Source organism: Neocloeon triangulifer, unplaced genomic scaffold (assembly GCF_031216515.1).
Source record: "Neocloeon triangulifer isolate White Clay Creek 2 clone unplaced genomic scaffold, ASM3121651v1 ptg000002l, whole genome shotgun sequence".
Classification (NCBI taxonomy): Eukaryota; Metazoa; Arthropoda; class Insecta; order Ephemeroptera; family Baetidae; genus Neocloeon; species Neocloeon triangulifer.
In genome coordinates this window covers 9,523,996-9,541,463 of record NW_026775545.1, presented here as the reverse complement: position 1 = coordinate 9,541,463, position 17,468 = coordinate 9,523,996, and the positions used below count along the sequence as shown (strand labels likewise).

At 35.6% G+C, this 17,468-nt stretch overlaps 3 protein-coding genes across 3 annotated transcripts in view; 1 reads left to right on the top strand and 2 right to left on the bottom strand.

Moving 5' to 3' along the window:
• The first annotated feature begins 919 nt into the window (after window positions 1–919).
• On the top strand, window positions 920–3,534 carry LOC132205140 (uncharacterized). Its single transcript, XM_059634026.1, has 9 exons — window positions 920–1,109; window positions 1,246–1,334; window positions 1,425–1,542; window positions 1,622–1,758; window positions 1,813–1,945; window positions 1,995–2,237; window positions 2,306–2,481; window positions 2,538–2,712; window positions 2,764–3,534. The coding sequence occupies exons 1-9, from the start codon at window positions 960–962 to the stop codon at window positions 3,241–3,243; spliced, it is 1,701 nt and encodes a 566-aa protein (XP_059490009.1). The 5' UTR covers window positions 920–959; the 3' UTR covers window positions 3,244–3,534.
• Window positions 3,388–17,468, bottom strand: part of LOC132205138 (proton channel OtopLc-like) — a 41,654-nt gene continuing 27,573 nt past the window's right edge. The window contains exons 3-12 of the mRNA XM_059634023.1: window positions 8,248–8,385; window positions 6,882–7,086; window positions 6,709–6,817; window positions 6,471–6,591; window positions 6,309–6,410; window positions 6,012–6,187; window positions 5,724–5,946; window positions 5,341–5,484; window positions 4,634–5,121; window positions 3,388–4,248 (exon numbers count right to left, since the gene is read on the bottom strand). Coding sequence (XP_059490006.1) covers window positions 3,925–4,248; window positions 4,634–5,121; window positions 5,341–5,484; window positions 5,724–5,946; window positions 6,012–6,187; window positions 6,309–6,410; window positions 6,471–6,591; window positions 6,709–6,817; window positions 6,882–7,086; window positions 8,248–8,320 — 1,965 coding nt within the window. The 5' untranslated portion in view covers window positions 8,321–8,385 and the 3' untranslated portion in view covers window positions 3,388–3,924. The remainder of the gene's footprint in view (window positions 4,249–4,633; window positions 5,122–5,340; window positions 5,485–5,723; window positions 5,947–6,011; window positions 6,188–6,308; window positions 6,411–6,470; window positions 6,592–6,708; window positions 6,818–6,881; window positions 7,087–8,247; window positions 8,386–17,468) is intronic.
• Window positions 11,907–16,814, bottom strand: LOC132205264 (uncharacterized). Its single transcript, XM_059634215.1, has 27 exons — window positions 16,682–16,814; window positions 16,568–16,628; window positions 16,379–16,500; window positions 15,992–16,324; window positions 15,892–15,942; window positions 15,623–15,647; window positions 15,412–15,567; window positions 15,072–15,356; window positions 14,983–15,019; window positions 14,849–14,916; window positions 14,663–14,777; window positions 14,356–14,606; window positions 14,196–14,273; window positions 14,099–14,132; window positions 13,979–14,043; window positions 13,818–13,920; window positions 13,443–13,760; window positions 13,323–13,384; window positions 13,226–13,264; window positions 13,069–13,171; window positions 12,862–12,977; window positions 12,736–12,810; window positions 12,627–12,663; window positions 12,473–12,564; window positions 12,307–12,415; window positions 11,978–12,256; window positions 11,907–11,914 (listed from the first exon to the last, which is right to left on the bottom strand). The coding sequence occupies exons 9-27, from the start codon at window positions 15,011–15,013 to the stop codon at window positions 11,907–11,909; spliced, it is 1,983 nt and encodes a 660-aa protein (XP_059490198.1). The 5' UTR covers window positions 15,014–15,019; window positions 15,072–15,356; window positions 15,412–15,567; window positions 15,623–15,647; window positions 15,892–15,942; window positions 15,992–16,324; window positions 16,379–16,500; window positions 16,568–16,628; window positions 16,682–16,814.

Sequence of the window (17,468 nt, the reverse complement as noted above, 5' to 3'; positions counted from 1 at the left end):
AATATATATAAAATAATAACGTGTCCTTAAAGATCAAGTCCTAGAACACTTAAGGAATTTTATTTTTATTTTTTCAGTTTAAGTGTCGTATGATTAAAAAACATGATATTTTACTGCAAAGTTGAAATAAGCTGATGTGATAAGTGTGGCATAAATTTTTTTTAATTATTCATTAAATTCATCCAATATTTAAGTAATCTTGTTGCACAAATAAAAAGGACAACTGACCCCAAAAAGCGGTATATTGGCGCTTTAAAACCCTGGTGACTTGGTAAAAAAAAAAAATTAAAAGCACATAATTATTTTCTCTAAAACCTCTCTCCCTTAAAGTACATGACACAGACACAAATTAAATACCAGGTTTTTCACACAGCAGGTCGCCTTTTGAGGTCGGTTGTTCTTTAAAATTTTTTCAGTCATTTTAAGCCCTTGCTTTCAATTTATTTTCTTGTATAATTTAAATTTAATTAATTTATTGGGAATTTTTTTTACCAATCTAAGAGTAGTTGCGCGCGTGCCTTTTTTAATATTAATAAACAATGTTTTTTCCAAAGACCTACTCTTTTACAAGCAGTCTAGAATGATTAAACCTAATTTCATAATGAATGCCATTGTTTGACCCAAATTGTAATATTGTGTTACCAGTAAAGTTCAAAGCAAAGTCATAAAAGATAAACGCTAATTAGCAGAGCAAACTATACATTTTTAGCAACAAGAACGTAATTGCTTAGGACAACAATGCGGCCGCATTTTACTCCTCCGATGTAATAATACGAAATTGCAGAAGTATAGTAGCGTTAGCATGAGACTCACAAGCGATGCCGTATTATTTAATGATTGCGAGGCACACACCTTATCTTATCTAGCACACCTTTTACTCTGTTTGCCTCCAGCCGAGAGTGATAGTTTGTCTCGCTCGTTTTCCTTCCTCGTTTGGCAGTCGGTGTTACGACAGTGAAATGGCATCTGCGGCACCGTTCGTTGCTCTTGTGACGGCCGTTGCGATCATTGCAAATGTCTCGGGTCATCCGCAGGTTAGCTCGTGGGATACGATTTTGGCGAGTCGGATTGTTTTCGCCGTCGACACCTCCACGTCAATGATGATGGATGTGAGTTTTTAACCATTTTTATTATAAATTCCATATACAAGAATGAGAATCAGACCAGTATATTTTTTATATTAGTCACTTTGTACACAATGAGTCACGCAGCACAAAAGTGAAATTTTTTTTTTAACGTATATAGGATCTCCATATAAAAATGAGACAAGCAATCGAGATTTGGACTAAATACCTCTCGCCGATTAACACTTCTATAAGCATTTCGCAACTTAAGTAAGCATTATTAATTTAAAAAAAAAAAATGATATGCATGATTTTATTAAAATTAAATTTCACCCCCAATGAAATTAATTTTGAAACTAGACATAAAGATGGTCTGCTGATGAAAAACGTCGCCGGGGCGAATCTCAAGTCGATCTTGCCTGAAGAGGACTTTTTTGGCAACGCCTGTCTCTTTTGCGGGCTCAAGGAGGCAGCAAAAGTAAGCAGAGTGCTTGAAATGGCTAATTGCTGTGATAAGTATATTAGCCATTGAGATAATACGGTTTGTGTGGCTCCAGGTGCTGGAGGACTCGAGTGCTCAGGATTTGGTGGTACTTTTGATGGAGGAACGTGCAGACGACACTCCACAAGACACGCCACAATTCGCTCTTCAAAGCGTGCAGCCGCGATTCAGAATCTTTTCCGTGGCTCTCACGTACTGTGAATTCAATGAAAATTAATTTTTTCTAAAAATTAAATAATTATCCAGGGAAAAGGCCGATCCTGATTTGGAGGAATTGTCAAATGCCACGCACGGAGCGAGTGATTACATAAAAATTCCTACTTTCGCTAGGCTTTTGATGACATTTGCATCTCTACCGGTGGCAAAAGGCTACTCTATTGTAAAAAATTAATTCATTTTCGTGCATAATTAATTAATTATTTATTTAGATCACCACTAAAGAGTGCAGCGGTGACTATGTTAACTGCCCCATTGAGTTTGAGCTCAATGATAATGCAGTTTCTCACAAAAGCGTGCTGGACGTATTCATTTGCCCAACGGGAAATGCATCATTCTCGCTAGATTACGATTTGATGAACGCAGATCTAGACGATGGTGACAGTGTGCAGTCTTTCAATCCTGAATTGGCCTCGGAAACTGGTTGTTGGGTCTACCAACATGACACCCCTCACGTAATGATAAAATTTATTTGTACGACATATTGAATAAATTTTTAAAAAATGTGCTAAAATTTTTACAGAGCGGAATTTATCAGTTAAAATTGAAATCTGAAAATGCATCACTCTCAGTCATTGTCGTTCTTCAAAATGAGCATTACCACAAATTGGAATGCTATACCTATAACGCCAGTGGAGAAATACACGTGAAAGCAAAAGTAGACCCTCCAATTGAAGACGTGGAGCGGTTTGATGTCTCGTAATTATAAGAGTCAAGTAATTTAAGACAAAAACCATTCATATTCAACCGTTTAGGTACGTTATTGAAGCTGGCGATCAAATCTTTGAGCCCATTTCCATGGAGGCTGAAGGGTTAGGAATGTACTCGGCATGCTTGAAGCCCACTGGCGAAATTGGACGACATGCTGTGTCTTGCAGGGCGTCCAAATCTGGACTAACTTTGCTCACATCTCAAGGACACTCATTCAAAGTATATTTTAAAGATTTAAAAATGAATTTTAATTAAAAAATAAAATTTCAGATTCAAAGTTGGGATGAAAACAGGGACTATTGTAAAAAGTCAACGCCACCTCCAACTACCGAGGCCTTCACTTCCAGTGCGGCGCCGCCAGTGATGGTCGTCAAGGATGAAAATTTGTGGTTACCGGAAGAACCGACCTCGACTGTTGAGGCTGCTACAGAAAAGAGCCAGGAAGAGTCGGAAGTGGATGTTTTAGAGGAAAAGGGAAATATTTCCAGAGTCATTTTGGATTCACCTGCAAACGCTACTGATGTGGAACAAGCAGGACCAAAAATCAGTGGAGACAGCATTCAATTGATTCTCTTTATTGTTGGAGGAATTATTCTGGCCGAGGTTGTTTTTGTTCTTGTTCGTTGCCGCAGAAAAGCAAATAGGAACGAGAGGGAAAGAACTCAAGTTGCATACCCGGTTGATCCGAAGAGTAATCCTGATCGTATGTACCATCGCGTCGGAAGTGTTGAAGCAGAGGAAACCGTGTGAGAGATAAATAATGTTTTCAAGCAAAACTCACTCTGCCAACAAATGCCATTTTATCGCTGCTAGTCTGTTACTTCTATAGTTTATAAAGCTCAACTGTGTTAAGTTAATTTAATTTAATAAAGCCAAACAAAGTGTGTCAATTTCTCTATTATTATTTATTGGTCCAACAAACGCAGATTCATTTTTTTAATATTCAGTCTGAGATCTGCTGCTAGTTAAATATTGAATGATTTTAAATGTTTCTCCTAAATTGATATTTAATTCATAAATAAAATTTTCTTTTCATTTTTATGGAATAATTTCATTTTTTAATTAAGATTTTCTAACTGTAATCGTAGGAAAATCTATCTACCAAATCACCTAGCTCTTAATTTTTTTAAAATTAATTTCTGTACATATTAAAATCAACAATCAGCTACTGTGAAACTGTGGAGCATTAACATTTTTTTCAACAAGACAAAGACTTGGACAATTCTTCTACTTTAGCTAAATAGCTGAAAAAAAAATATATAGCCTTCTAATTTAAGACACTGCAGCTGTTAAATATAGTGAGACCATTTTTCACAAAAAAAAAAAAAACATAAGCCTATGTAAATTACTGAATTAATTAGGATCTAATCTCCTAATAATAATAGCCTAACTAGAAAATAAATAAAGATCACCTTAAATTATTCCATCATTTTATCTGTGGATTTCTGCCGGCTCGTATGCTGATTTCCAGATGTCGACCAAACAGACAGAGGAGTGAAATCTGTAAAACATTGTTAGCGGCAACGTCATGTGGCTCAACATCGTCCACAGAATACTGCCGTAAAATTGGAAGCGGTCGTCGCGGACGTCCTGAGACTTGATCTCGAACGTCTCAATGATCCACATGGCCACGTTGCACACTATGAGAAAGGTGACCAACTCGCGGCCGGGCTTTTTGTATCGAAGAGCGCGTGAGTTGCTGCAGCGGCGCAGCCCGTCAATGATGAAGGGCGTTTGCAACAAAACCTGAACAACCTGAAAATATAATAGAATATCAATTCATGAATGAAATTCAATTTCGCTCAACTTGATTGGAAATTTCAAAGCCTTGAATATTTCTTACTAAAAATGAAAAAAAAAATTATGACAGGGAAAATGTATAATATGATATCATGCCATGTATGCAACTTGTAATGCTTACATGTGGTGCCGGCTGCATACTATTTATAATTAATAAAAGCTTGCTTGAGCTACATATTTATTTTTATTTTTAAATTGGAAATCTTAAATGTGTTCTGTGTCACATTTATTAATTTTAAATCCACTAAACATAAATTTTCCTCCAAAATAATGGGCATAAATTTTACTTTAAGCATGCATATTTTTTTTTAATTTAGAGATTTAATTTAATTTTGCTTACCTGGAGGACGATTGTTGCAATAGAGAGGTAACTTTTGCTTTGGACAGCGGGCATAATGCTGAAGATGGCGTAGAGGAAAAATGCAGGAATGCAGATGAAAAGCAGGAGATCATCGAGTAGAGAGACGGCATTTCGGTTCACATCCAGACGTGTCATTTGACGGTATGCGATGGCCACGGCCACAGTCATCATCACCAATAAGCTAAGCTCGGTGATGGCGTTGACCAAGAGGCCTGTGGACACAAAGGCGCGGTCGGCCATGGCCACGAAGAAGAGGATGATGGAGACGGCCGAGCCGACAAGGACGATCAGTCCGGCAAAGAGGCCTTTGTTGGCAGAGTGACAGTCTGCGTGGAGAACCACGTTGCTTGTGTAGTCAGCGTCGTAGCTTGAAGGAAGTTGACGACAGGCTGGCCAGCAAGGGCCACCGATCATTCCGTGGCCACGACACCGGCCAATGTTTTGCCACATTATGAAAAGCACGCCAACTAAAATAGTTAATAATAGAGAGGTTAAAAACAACCTAATAATTTATAATTAAGATATTCAAAGATATTTGAAATAAAAAATTTAAACAATGAGAAAAAAAATTCAACAAGTTACTAATTTTTTTGTCAAGTTAAAAAATGTTTTTTTTTTAAGATAAAGTTAATAAAATTTAAAATAAAATTGCAAAATCCTACTCCTTGTTTTGAATTTTTACTTACCAACTAAAATTGAGTATTCAATGGTGAACGGGTAGAGATAGGGAGAGAAGTTCTCAAAGTTGTCAGACAATTTTCTAGCACCTCTGCAGTGGTCATGAAGAAAAGAGGTGTCGTTCAAGAACTTGACGAGATCTTGCGCACCTTCTGTAACAGCAGGCAATAGTCACAAAGGTGCCAGTTGATTAGCTGAGCGTGTCTCACACTCTCTTTGTTGCTGCAACTAATTAGGCGCTGCAAGGAAAGCGAGACAAAATGCAGCGCTTTGAAAGGCAGAAAAAATATATAGACGTGGTTTAAAGCTAGTCGTTAGATAGATGAGAGCAAAAAAAAATTGAACTGATTGTGAGAGATTGACAGGAGGTAGAGAAAAGGAGAAGCCTCACTGGTGGTGATTGGAAGAGGCGTGATGGGGTAGTGAAGCGCCTCCGATCTCTCCTCGTGCAAAATTGGCGTGTGGTTGTATAGCAGAGAGACGCGGTGGTGATGCAGGTGGCTAAGGGAGTCCACAGTCTCCCTCAAAATTGTCCAGACCCAAAAGCAAAGACTGGAGGCAATGCAGTGCATCAGGGCAAATCTGGCCATTTCTGTGCAGTGATTTATGATGACCTGCATTTTTAATAAAATTATTTAAAAAAAAAATTAATTTTAAGCTATTTTTTTTATATACTCACGTTTGAGTACTTGAAGATGAAAAAGAGTTGTACAAATGAATATGTGGGATACAAAATATCCAGAATGAGTGTCGGGATGCTGGCGCAATTATTTACATGCGGCTCAGTGGAGGTGAGGAAAGACACCTGGTAGCCAAGCAACAGGCCACTGTGGATCAAATGGCCAAAACAAAATCCTGGAAAGAAAGGAAATATCAGATGAACATCATGTAAATATAAATTTTTAAATAAATTTATTTTTCAGAATGTTTTGAGAAATTTTTTAAAACGAAAATCTAGAACTCATTTTCAACTTACCTGCGGCGCCGATCTTCAGATAGAAACTTCCTGAGTGGCGGCCTTGGTTGAAGCAGTAGTGTGGAACTGAGGCGCCTTTTCTGCTCCAATGCACCCCTCTTTCTATTCAATTGGCGGTTGAAATGAGATGCATATTTTTTCCGGTAAACTTTTCAATCTCACCACTCCACCGTTGCTGCTGCGACTCGACAACCTTTCGCGAGCTCTTTAAGTGGCGCCGAATGTCATTATACAGGAAGATGAACCACGCCAGACCAAGCACAACCAGGTAAATCCCAAAGGTCTGATTAAATAATTTGTATTAAATCAAGCATCACAAAAAATAAAATTGAATGAAACAAGATTTTCAAAACTTTGAAAAGCTAGAATAGTTAAAATATTTTTTAAATAATCTCATTACCTCTGCCATGGACGTGTTTACCAACACAACATCACTAATGTAAATAACAACTCCCAAAGTAACAATAAATACTGCATAAACACAGCTCAAGATCACAGAAAGGTAGCCTCTGAAATGATATAGGAAATTAAAAATTATCATAAAATTATGATAAATTAATTATATATGCTCGCCTAAATATCCGGCCTTTTTCCTCATTGCTTGTCGGCGCCGGCTCGTCTCGGCTGCTGCAACTGCTGCAGCTTCCGCAGCTCAAATTGGAGGCCGAGGTGTGCAAGTGACCAGCGGTGATACTGGGTATGTATTGCCGTCCGAAAAGGTGTTCTCTGCTCCCGTAGCCACCGGTGGCATGCACGTGCACCAGCACTCCAGTCGCGCCTGAAGAACCACAAAAATCATTCATTTTTGTCCAATGTAATTTTAAAATGTTACCAGACAGTGTTTAATTATGGAAACGGAAGCAACAATTTTCAAGATAAATTTAGTTTATGACGCAAATAAAGTTTTTTTCTTGGAAAAGCAGCCACCGTGATGTGCAAATTGCACATTTCCAACTTAAGGGCAGTTGTTTAGCAACTCGTTATCTCCGCTTCGAGTGTTCGGAAAATATGCAGCAGACGTGAATGCCATAATAATTCATCTACACATCGTACTTTACGCATCTCGACTTGCATATCCGTCAGAGGCAGCTGCGTTAATTAAATATTTATGCTGCAACATTGTATAGAAAAAAGATGGGATCGTTTTCAGCCAGGCGTGTCGTAAATAAAAAAAATTATCTCAGCGCGAGAATTATCGCTCAATCCATAATGCATCTGGAGCCGAGGTTAATTTATAGGGAATTTTAATTATCAGAATGAGTGCCGTGATTTTCGCACCAAGACGCGCATCTTTGCGTTTTTCCTCTGCAACAATGCAGCATTATCGAGCGATCGCAACAACAATGCGAAGGTCAATGCCGCTCGCTGCATCTCTGCGCCGGTGCTTTCACTTCGCGTGCGTGTCTCGTGTGAGGCGCATTCACCCAAAACCTTTTTTGCACTCTTTGGTATTTCGTTATTTTTGCGAAAGCATCTCGGAACCTTGGTCATTTACGCGGTCCACTCGATTTAGATGTCAGACTTGCAAAACGCTGATTAGAAAAGGCTAAAAAAGCGAGCGATTAAACGCACTGTTGATTTAATGGGACGTTGAACCGTACAATTGACTTTATTTGGTTACCAAAGAAATCGCGAGTCAAAAACAATGGCATTTTAAACAATTATTTGTGTCAACATCCTCACCTTAGGGAACTTAAAAAAAAATTAATATATATATTGAGCAATGTGTCGATATAATTATGTTATATGATTTTTCTCAATGTAAAAATATTTGTATTTCTAAGCGAAAGACTAGCAAAAATAATTTAACTCTGAAACTTTGCACAAATGAATTAATTTTAGTTAATTTAAATTTGAAAATGTGAAGAAAAAAAAACAAATTTTTACTTCCATGATTATCTCCATGACAAAAAAAAATATTTCTTTAATAACTTCTTACTAAAATGGGGTCTGCCAGGAGGGACGTCATCTTGGAATTTTTCCACTTGCAATTTGGGATGAGAACCTCGCATATTATGGCGATCCGAGGCCTGTCGGATTTCAGAGACAAGCTTTTCGGCAATCCATAGAACCTCTTCTGCAACACAAAACAAAATAATTTAGATTATATACAGGAAATAACATTATTTTCTAAGTAATTTAGTACTTTGTAGCAATTTACAATTAAACATCAGCGGATTTCACTATCCTCTTCAATTAATAGTGCAATAGTTATTGAGCGTTCTCAGGTTGCAATTTTTCGCTCGCTTAGGTGCCGCCTTTGAAAGTTAGCGATGTGCGAAAAGTTTCCCAACCTAATTATCCGGTGCCGTGCTTGATCAGCCGGTCAACAAAGTAATTATGCAAGCATCTCTTTATTTATTGAGACTGGCATAATCGGTTTCTCGTGATTTATCAAGGCTGTCGTTTGCAATTGTTGTCACTCATTTTCTCAACCACGCTTGGCTCCTTAAATTTTGCAAACGTTCAAAATCTCCATTAAATATACCTCGGTGAAACCAGATTTTCTTAAATCTCCTTTTTCAATAAATAATTTTTCAGTATCAAAATGTACCAAAAAAATAACGATGAAAATCGCAAATTAAAAGTAATTGGGGACGTCAACACTCGAGTTTTAAATTGTTCCAAAGACCTTCCACGTCAAAAACTGTTGTTTCCTGAGGAGAAAATGTTTCTTTATTTGACTCGCATGACCACAAACTATTTAAATATATGTGAGTAAAAGTGCATTGCTGACTAAGTGAGTGAGTTTCTATACAGTCGGTCCTTGGTAAAAACGGCACGCGAAAATGATGCACGCAATTCAAACGCCAGCACGAGAAACAATAGCAATGTACAGTACAAAGCCAAAGCCTCTCCTCCTGACTGAGAACTATTCTGAATAAACACCTTTCTTTCAAGGCACTTTTTCTTTATTGAGGAAGCAATAAAAGCGTTTTGAAACTTAATGAGAATAATGTGAAATTTCAAATAAAAATGCGTGTCCTGCCAATTTTGATTATTTTTTTTTTTTTTATCTTTATTTTTGCAAAAAGGTTCTATATCAAATTTTCCTTCTTTAATAATAAAAGCCAAAAATAACACACCTTTTGCAATGGCAATAAAAATATTCCAAAAGAAGCTAATTAATTAGAAAATTCCATCAACCTGACTCCAAGAGCGAAGAAGTTGATTTAAAAATTTCCAGCTATTTACTCATGTAATTGGCCCTACAATTAGAAAGAAATTAAATTTTGCAATTAAGATTGTACAAGCAGAGCGTCTTTATTTTCTACGGGACGTGCAATGTGCAATCCGCAAAAGCAACAAAAAGATTATTTCACGAAAGTTAAAAATGCGCGTGGCAGCGTGAAAGTGCATACAATATTATGTGATGCCACCCGTTTATTGCAAATTACCAAAGTACTTAATAAAACCGAGAAGTGCAACCGGGAATTGTTCGAGTTTGTTTTGGAATAGGCGTTGTGACGTTTTTGCAAAACTTTGTGAGGCTGCAGATAAAGAGATAAGGAAAAATGCTTACATGCGTTTTATTGCCCAATCAAGCGTCTCTAGCTTTTGAGCAACTCCCGCAAATTGCTGGCGATCATTGCCAAAATATGCCTCTTAAGAGAATTTAGCAAATTTTGATGGAAATAGACTATGCAATAAAACGATGCGCCGCCAATGAGGCGTGCCTTTCCAATCATCAATCCAAGTGGGTTAGCATCTAACCCAATTTCAGACGCGAAAGAGGAAAGTTCAGTCTGGTACTGTGCAAAAAGAGCCGCAAACACGATTTACATTGTGATAGTGGTTGCGACAAACATAAGTAATTTTCTCTGCCATTTCAAAGCCTCCGCACGTTATTGTTATTCACCCAATTTTTTTGCGCGAGGAAAAAATCAATAGGAAATGATGTTTTTTTTTTAAAGTCGCTGACTATTTGGATGGCCTGCAATTTGTATTGTTTTCATAAATTTGAATCTTAACAATTATATTTATTAAAGATCTTATTGTAAAATTACCAAGATTAGCTTCATTGTTGAATTTTTACCTGAAATTTATTAGTGCGGATATTGGTGTTTATTTCAACTTTTATAACACTGCATCATTATTAAATAATTATAATTGTCCATTCAATTTCATATTGAAAGACGCGGAAATTAACGCCAATTAAATTGAACGGAGCGCTTTGTTAGGGGAATAAAGCTTTCACATCACGACGCCCCTTTTGTTGCAGTTTCTGAACTGCAAACAATGTGATAATTGTGTTCCAAGATGAGATCACTCTGTGCAGATTATACAACTTGAGAAAGATAGGTTGCGTGAGTACTGTGCATTATATTTTGGAAGATACCGACACAACTAGAACTCTCGGGAGTAACCACACCGTGTCCCGTAATAATTTAATTACACGCACGCTATATTTTAGATGAAATTGTACTAAAATAGTTTTGCTCCATTTAGATTTTCCACCTGAAGTCAATTGAATGGATCCGGCCATTGTTTATTAATTAAAACTTAAGTATACAAATGAAAAGTGCCACTGGAATGGGAGCGTTATTAATAGAAAGAAAAAAATTAAATTCGCCAATAGATCATGCGGCTTTAATCTTGTTTTTAGAAATGTTAAATTTAGCGTTTCAACCTTCAACTTCAAACTACAAAAAATGTAGTCTCATAAATTCTCAGTTTTGCTTACATTTAAAAAATAAAAATGTCTTGAATAAAAGTAATTAAAATCTAAAATTTCAATAAGAGGAAGCAACGTAAAATATACTTAAATGCAATTTATCAAATAAATCAAATATTGATTAAGTTGAAAAAATAAATCATTTAAAATTGAATACCAGACACCAACAACTATTAATATGAAATAAATTTTTACCTTAATCCATTTGAGCAATATGTGTATCTATCTATTTTTGCACCAGAGATTGCAAGGTGCAATTTTGCGGTTTCAGCAGAGTGGAAACGCTGCCGACACTGTGTCTTGAGGCGCACTGATCGCACCAACAAAGCTGCGAGCTCTTTGCAAAAATGCACGTCCCCACTCTCTCCTCTATGGCCTATGCTCGCTTACACGCCTAATGCCACATTAATTTGTAATCCAACATTTTTTTTAATTCACAAGCATAATATATTTGCTGTTAAATTTAGCATGCACTGTTGTTCATCCATTCGGCGCAAAAAAATAAAATGTCAAATTATTTTCTTTGATTCCTCAAAGAACAAATATCAAAAATTTTAGATTAGAGCATTAAACTAAAATATGATTTTGTCACTTTTTAAAAAAAATTAAAAGGTCATAATTTGATAAAGACATTGATAAAAAACATTTTTGCTCTTCTAAATCTACTGTAACCTTACTGACCACTTCCACGCTTGATGTTCCAGTGATTTTGTTTTTATACATAAAATCGATTTTTAAAAATTGTTCTAATATTATGAATAATGCATTATCATTATGATAGATACCTGAGATACCTCACTTTGTCACCTCTTTTAGTACAAGCTAGCAATTAAAAAAATAGATAAGTATTTTAGTGTAGTAATTATAAAAATATTATGACAACTCTAACAAAAAAATTCTATTTATTCTTGTTTTTTTATTAATCAGATAACTTAAAGACAGTAAAAAATTTAAATCATTTCATTTCAATACTCACACACAAAATTTATTGTACGATAAGGATTATTTAGATTATTTATTGGCGTCAATGGACTGGCTAATAGCGCTGGATCCAAGTATGATGTGTTGCGATTGAACGTCGTCTGATAAATAGATGAGGGATACGACAAAAAATTTCCTGCCGTTGTGTTGAAGGCAAAGGCATCCATAAACGGTTCGCAATTCAATGTAGGCGCAAAGCGCACTCCTTCAAATGTGACCGGTTTACCACTGGCGCACCACGCTCCGTGTGTGCTGTTGACGTTGTAGCTTTCCCCAACAAGCAATATAGTATCTTAATTTAAAAATTCCATTAATTAATAGATTTTTTTCTCAAATCCATACTTTCAATATTCAAAGCCTCCATTGCTACCGCGTTGAACTCTTCAATCGACTGTGGCTCAAACATTCGCATGCCCAGGGAGCAGCAGTACTGATAAATGTCAACTTCGTTCTAAAACAATTTCATCAATTTGATGTTCCAAAAATAATTATTTAAAGAAATTTCCACTGTTAAAGTGTTAAAATAGGAGTAGGAGATAAAGTAATCCTTTTTAACTGAGCCTTTTCCAATCAATAAAGTAATCATCCGTCCTTTTTCAGCTGCAGCAATAACATTTATAAAAAATAGTCAAAATATCATTTCTAAACTTAAATCTACTCACTAGTTTGAGTTGCATTTAGTTGCTGTTTCAGAGCCACCTGTTGATAAATACATGGGAAAGGTGCAAGTTTTATAATTTCTCAAAATAAATAAGGAAGATTATAAATTACGTTGACTGTGCACGGAAACATCTTAGTCAAGTGGCACTGTTTTATGTATGGCGCACAAGGTATAGGCGGCGTGTACTGGCAAATAAATGTTCAAATTTCAGAATTATTATATGTTTAAAAACGAACTATGGTTGAATTTCCCCAGCTAGCTTGTAGCATTTTAATCGTCAATTCAGGTTGCTTCAATTGACAGCACTTAAAAAATTCATACGCCAATGTGCAGCCATCGGCAAAAACGTCCGCTGAAATTATATAGGTCGCAAAATAAAATTCACACGCAAAAAGCAAAGTCCAATTTTCCTAATTTTCACAAAAGTACCATGCAACACTTACCTAAAGATGAGTAACACTCGTCAACTGTTTGCAAAGCAGCAAGTAGATTTGTGGTTGCTGTCATAAATACTTGCTGGATTTTGGCCGTTAAAGCAGACAAAGACTAAATTTAAAACAAAAGTTATTTATTTTAGAGGTTCAATACATGATTTCTTACCATGAGTCTATAATTTTCAGCCAAGCAATACATATAACACTAAAATATAAATATATTTTCACGGTTAAAAAAATTTGAACAAAATTAAAAATTTTACTTTTAAATTGTTGGAAACGTAATTACTGTTAGCACTTAAATTTTGCAGATACAGCAGCTCCTCTATTTCATTGAAAATTATTTTTTATTTTTTTATATTTCTTCCTAACTTCATTCATACCAATTTTTACTTCATTAATTTCCATGCATTCAGCCTTGGCTACCTCTAACTGGGTTCCAATTCTTGCAGTTTCGCATACGAAAAATCTTTCTGTGCTGCAATTTCCAGTGGCCAACACAGTTTCGTTTCCTGCGGTTTTCAAAAACACACAATCGCCGTCAGCGCTCACCGGAGTCCCAGTGGCCCAAGTAAATTTGCTTGGGTCCATAGTTTTATCAAAGCCACACCATGCGTATTTTCCTTTGCAATTGAAATCAGTGGCGGATGTCCAAAACTCTAGACGCGCAATTTCTTCAAAAAATGGAAACTTTATGTGGGCTAAAATATTTAAGGCACTTCAATAATATTTCAAACAACTCATTTTTATGTTCTAACCAGTAACGGATTTTGAAAGGCATTTTTGTTTTTCTTTTGTGAAAAACCCAACCAAATTCATGCCCAATCTGCAACAAGTGTCTCGAGACATTGTCCAATTCAGCTAAGTGAGCAGCAAAAAATTATCAAATGTGCCGTGTTAAAAATTATCTAAAATGTGCCTTATATCGCGAGAACATTAGAATTTTGCCACAAGATGACGTAAATCTTCCATAACTATCAAACCCTGAAAAATTAATTATGTAAACAATATTACAAAAATTTGTATGTTCCTAGTATACCTCTGGAAGTGGGATTTAATATTCCCAAATCAATCTAAAATGAAAATTTATCATGGAAAAGTGCATCTTAATGATTTTAAAATCTCTGGCTCATTACCGTTTTGTTACAAACAGAAGTGGGACAAGTCCCTCTGGTGCACTTTATCGCAGAGCTATTATATAACGCTAGAGGACCCTACATAAATTTGATTTTAAATTGTAATAAATCAATAATTAACTGATTATTGAATTGAATTCTAAAAATAATTCCATATCACCTGACAGGCAAAATTGCGGCGATTCTCACAAACATTCTCTTCATATGTCCATGAAAAAGAAACATTTCCGCTCATATTATTGTACATAATGGAGCAATCGTAATTCCAAAGAGAAGTTCTGTTTAAAAAGATGGCAGGTAATCCCTCGGCAGCGACTTGAGCACCAGAAGAAGTGCACCAGTTCCATTGGCCCGGCGAGCCTTGCTGAGAACCCGCCGTCCAGTATTTGAAGTTGTAGGTTATATGTAAAACTAGGGCATAATGTTTATACCTCGGCCACTACGTACAAATATGCAACATTAATTACTATAATAGGAAGCACGGTTTATTGCTTCAAAGTAAACCCTGGTGCCCATGTTGGAGAATGAAATAGGCTCCATTCCTAAATTGCAACACAACTGCCAATTTTTCAGCCACGTCACCTGCACAAAAAAGATTTTTGCAAAAATTCTCTTGTGAACTTTTTTTTAAATTTCATTATTATTCATAATACAGGTCTATTTCCAAGTAAATAAGTGAAGTTGCCAGCAGTAAACCACGTGCTTTGTCCGAACGGATCAGCTTTAATTTTCAAGAAAAAAATTTATTAATTTATTTTCTCTGATTTTTGTGACGCTTCTTCAATACCGTTTAAAAGTTTGTCCATGTTTGCGATCATTTTCGGCTGCACGGAAAGGCTATGTAATGAAATATTACATATCAAGGGTAACTTAAACTTGCGTCTGGGTTGCAATTGGTTGGACATGATGGTTGCGCCTTGCATGCGTATGCCAGTGCCATGTCGCAGCTCGCGTGAATTAAACCAGGGATTTCAGACGAAGTCAAGTTTCTCTTGAATGCAATGCACCTCTCCACTGTGCTGTTCAAAGCATTTCGCACTGACCAGAATTTGTCCTCGACCAGAGAAAATGGTTTTTCTGCAGAGCACCAAGCGTATTTCTGGTGAACGTCGCAATTATCACCCTCATTGCTTCCGCTTGTCCAGAACGTTTGTAAATTTGCTAAATTAGGAATATTTTTAATTATTTAGTTCTTCCCATTTCTTTTTTTTAATACATAATTGGAGTGCGTTTAGGGCTTTGAATTTTGATTCATCGTCAATTTCCAAAAGTGAGAGATTTTGAGCCTTGCAAGATTTCACTGCCTCTGATAAGTTTGCTATTCGTCCGATGAAAAGCTTGTACCCATTAGACATGACATTGTAGCCCTGGGCTTTAATTATATCTCAATAAAAATTATTGAATTTTGGCTTAATTTATTTTGAAACCTGCATATGATGCTGTATTGGACCCCTAGAGATATTAAAATATTTTGTTATTATTGCCGTTAATTGTAAAAATATTTAATATAATTAAAAAAAGCCACACTAGTCAAAATAATGTATATATATTTATAAACCATGTTAATAACTTTGTCTTCAATAACTTACACAAGGCATTAAAAAAATAGAGAAAAATCTTTTTTTGCCGTCTTTTTAACCATTTTTGATCGATATATATAAATATATGATATTAATTGTATTTCCTTCATTCTTACGGCTTGTGCAGCTAAGTAGGTTGAGCAGGTTGAGTTTAAACATGGCTTGGTCTAAAAAAAGTAAAAGATTTTGAGAATAAAATTAAATATGATCAATTACAGTGGTTGTTGTGGTGGTGGTAGAAGTAGTAGTAGTTGTGGTGACTGTAGTGGTTGATGTAGTGCTTGTACTTGTGGTGCTAGTTGGAGTTGTAGATGTTGTTCTTGTTGTGCTACTAGTTGAAGAAATAGTAGTTATTCCTTCTGTGGTTGTCAAAGGTGAAGTTATGGGTTTTGTTGGTCCCAGTGTTATGATTATCTCCAAGAACCGTTCCGTTCGTTTTGCTGCAGTTGTTGTTTTTGACGTAAATTTTTTTGTGGCCCTAGAGGTAGTTTGGACAGCCACATTTTTTATGCTGGTTTTCTTAACAATGGAAGCTGCTATAGTGTGCGTCTTCAAAATTCGTTTGTAAAATCAGCACATATGCGGTTGAAGATAAAATCTTACTTTTTTTGTGGTCTTTGAATTTTTATTCCTTGCAATTTTAGCTTTATTGTTTTCTCTCTGCGTTCTTTTTTTACATGCAGCGTTTTTGCACTTTTGTCTGGAGACTTTTCCCTTTCTAGGATCTTCATAAGCAAATTTAAAAATCAATATTTATTGTATTTCAATGCAGTATAACGGAGTTAATTATACCAATAGCCAGCTTGAGGTTATTTTCCGTTGCATCCTCCTCTGATTCACCTTCAAATGCCAACTTTTTCAAAACAATAAAATCAAGAGCACACTCAAATTATTTTTTAGCCTTACAATAAATATACAAAGAAAAATCAAAGAAAACACCAACACGCAGTGGAATGAATATTTCATGATAAAATATTCTGCTCTGAAACTTTTACCAGTTGCCGAGTTTTGCTCTTTCCATCAATCAAAATAATTATGAAGCATCAAATATTTCAAAAAGAGGAAACATCAGCGGTCACTTCCTAGCGTGGACGCTCACTATTCGCTTAATATGCTCTTCCCAATAAATAATTAGCCAACAATTCGAGGAAACGCACTCATGTCTCATGTCACTGTTTCTGAAAAACTCCTATTTGATTGGAATTTCAATTATTGAGTACAGTGCTGGTTTCAAAACTATAATTGAGAGAAAGCAGAGAAAGAATCAATTTTCTAAATAATAGTCCCCTATAAAATGAGCTCTGTAATTTTCAGTGCAGACAAGCAAGAATAATTAGTTTTACTATAAATTAAATCTCAGCTAAAAAAATTGACTTAAAATGTAATTTATAAAAAATTATAATAATGAATTTTTGAATCTAAATTATTTATTCCAATTAATTTTTCTGACTAGTTAAGACATTTTCATGATTAACTTCTCGTGACTTGCCGCTGCATCAAAAGTGTACAAATACTTTTATGAATACAATACTGAAAGCTATCTAATTTTCTGGCAATAATTAAATATTATGAACTGAGGTTTTGCAGAAAAAGGTTGGTTAAAATTTTAAATCAAGGCATTTTTGTCAATCTCCAAAATATATTAAATCAATGGCATGCGCAAAAATCAAATATAATTATATTATTTATCCCA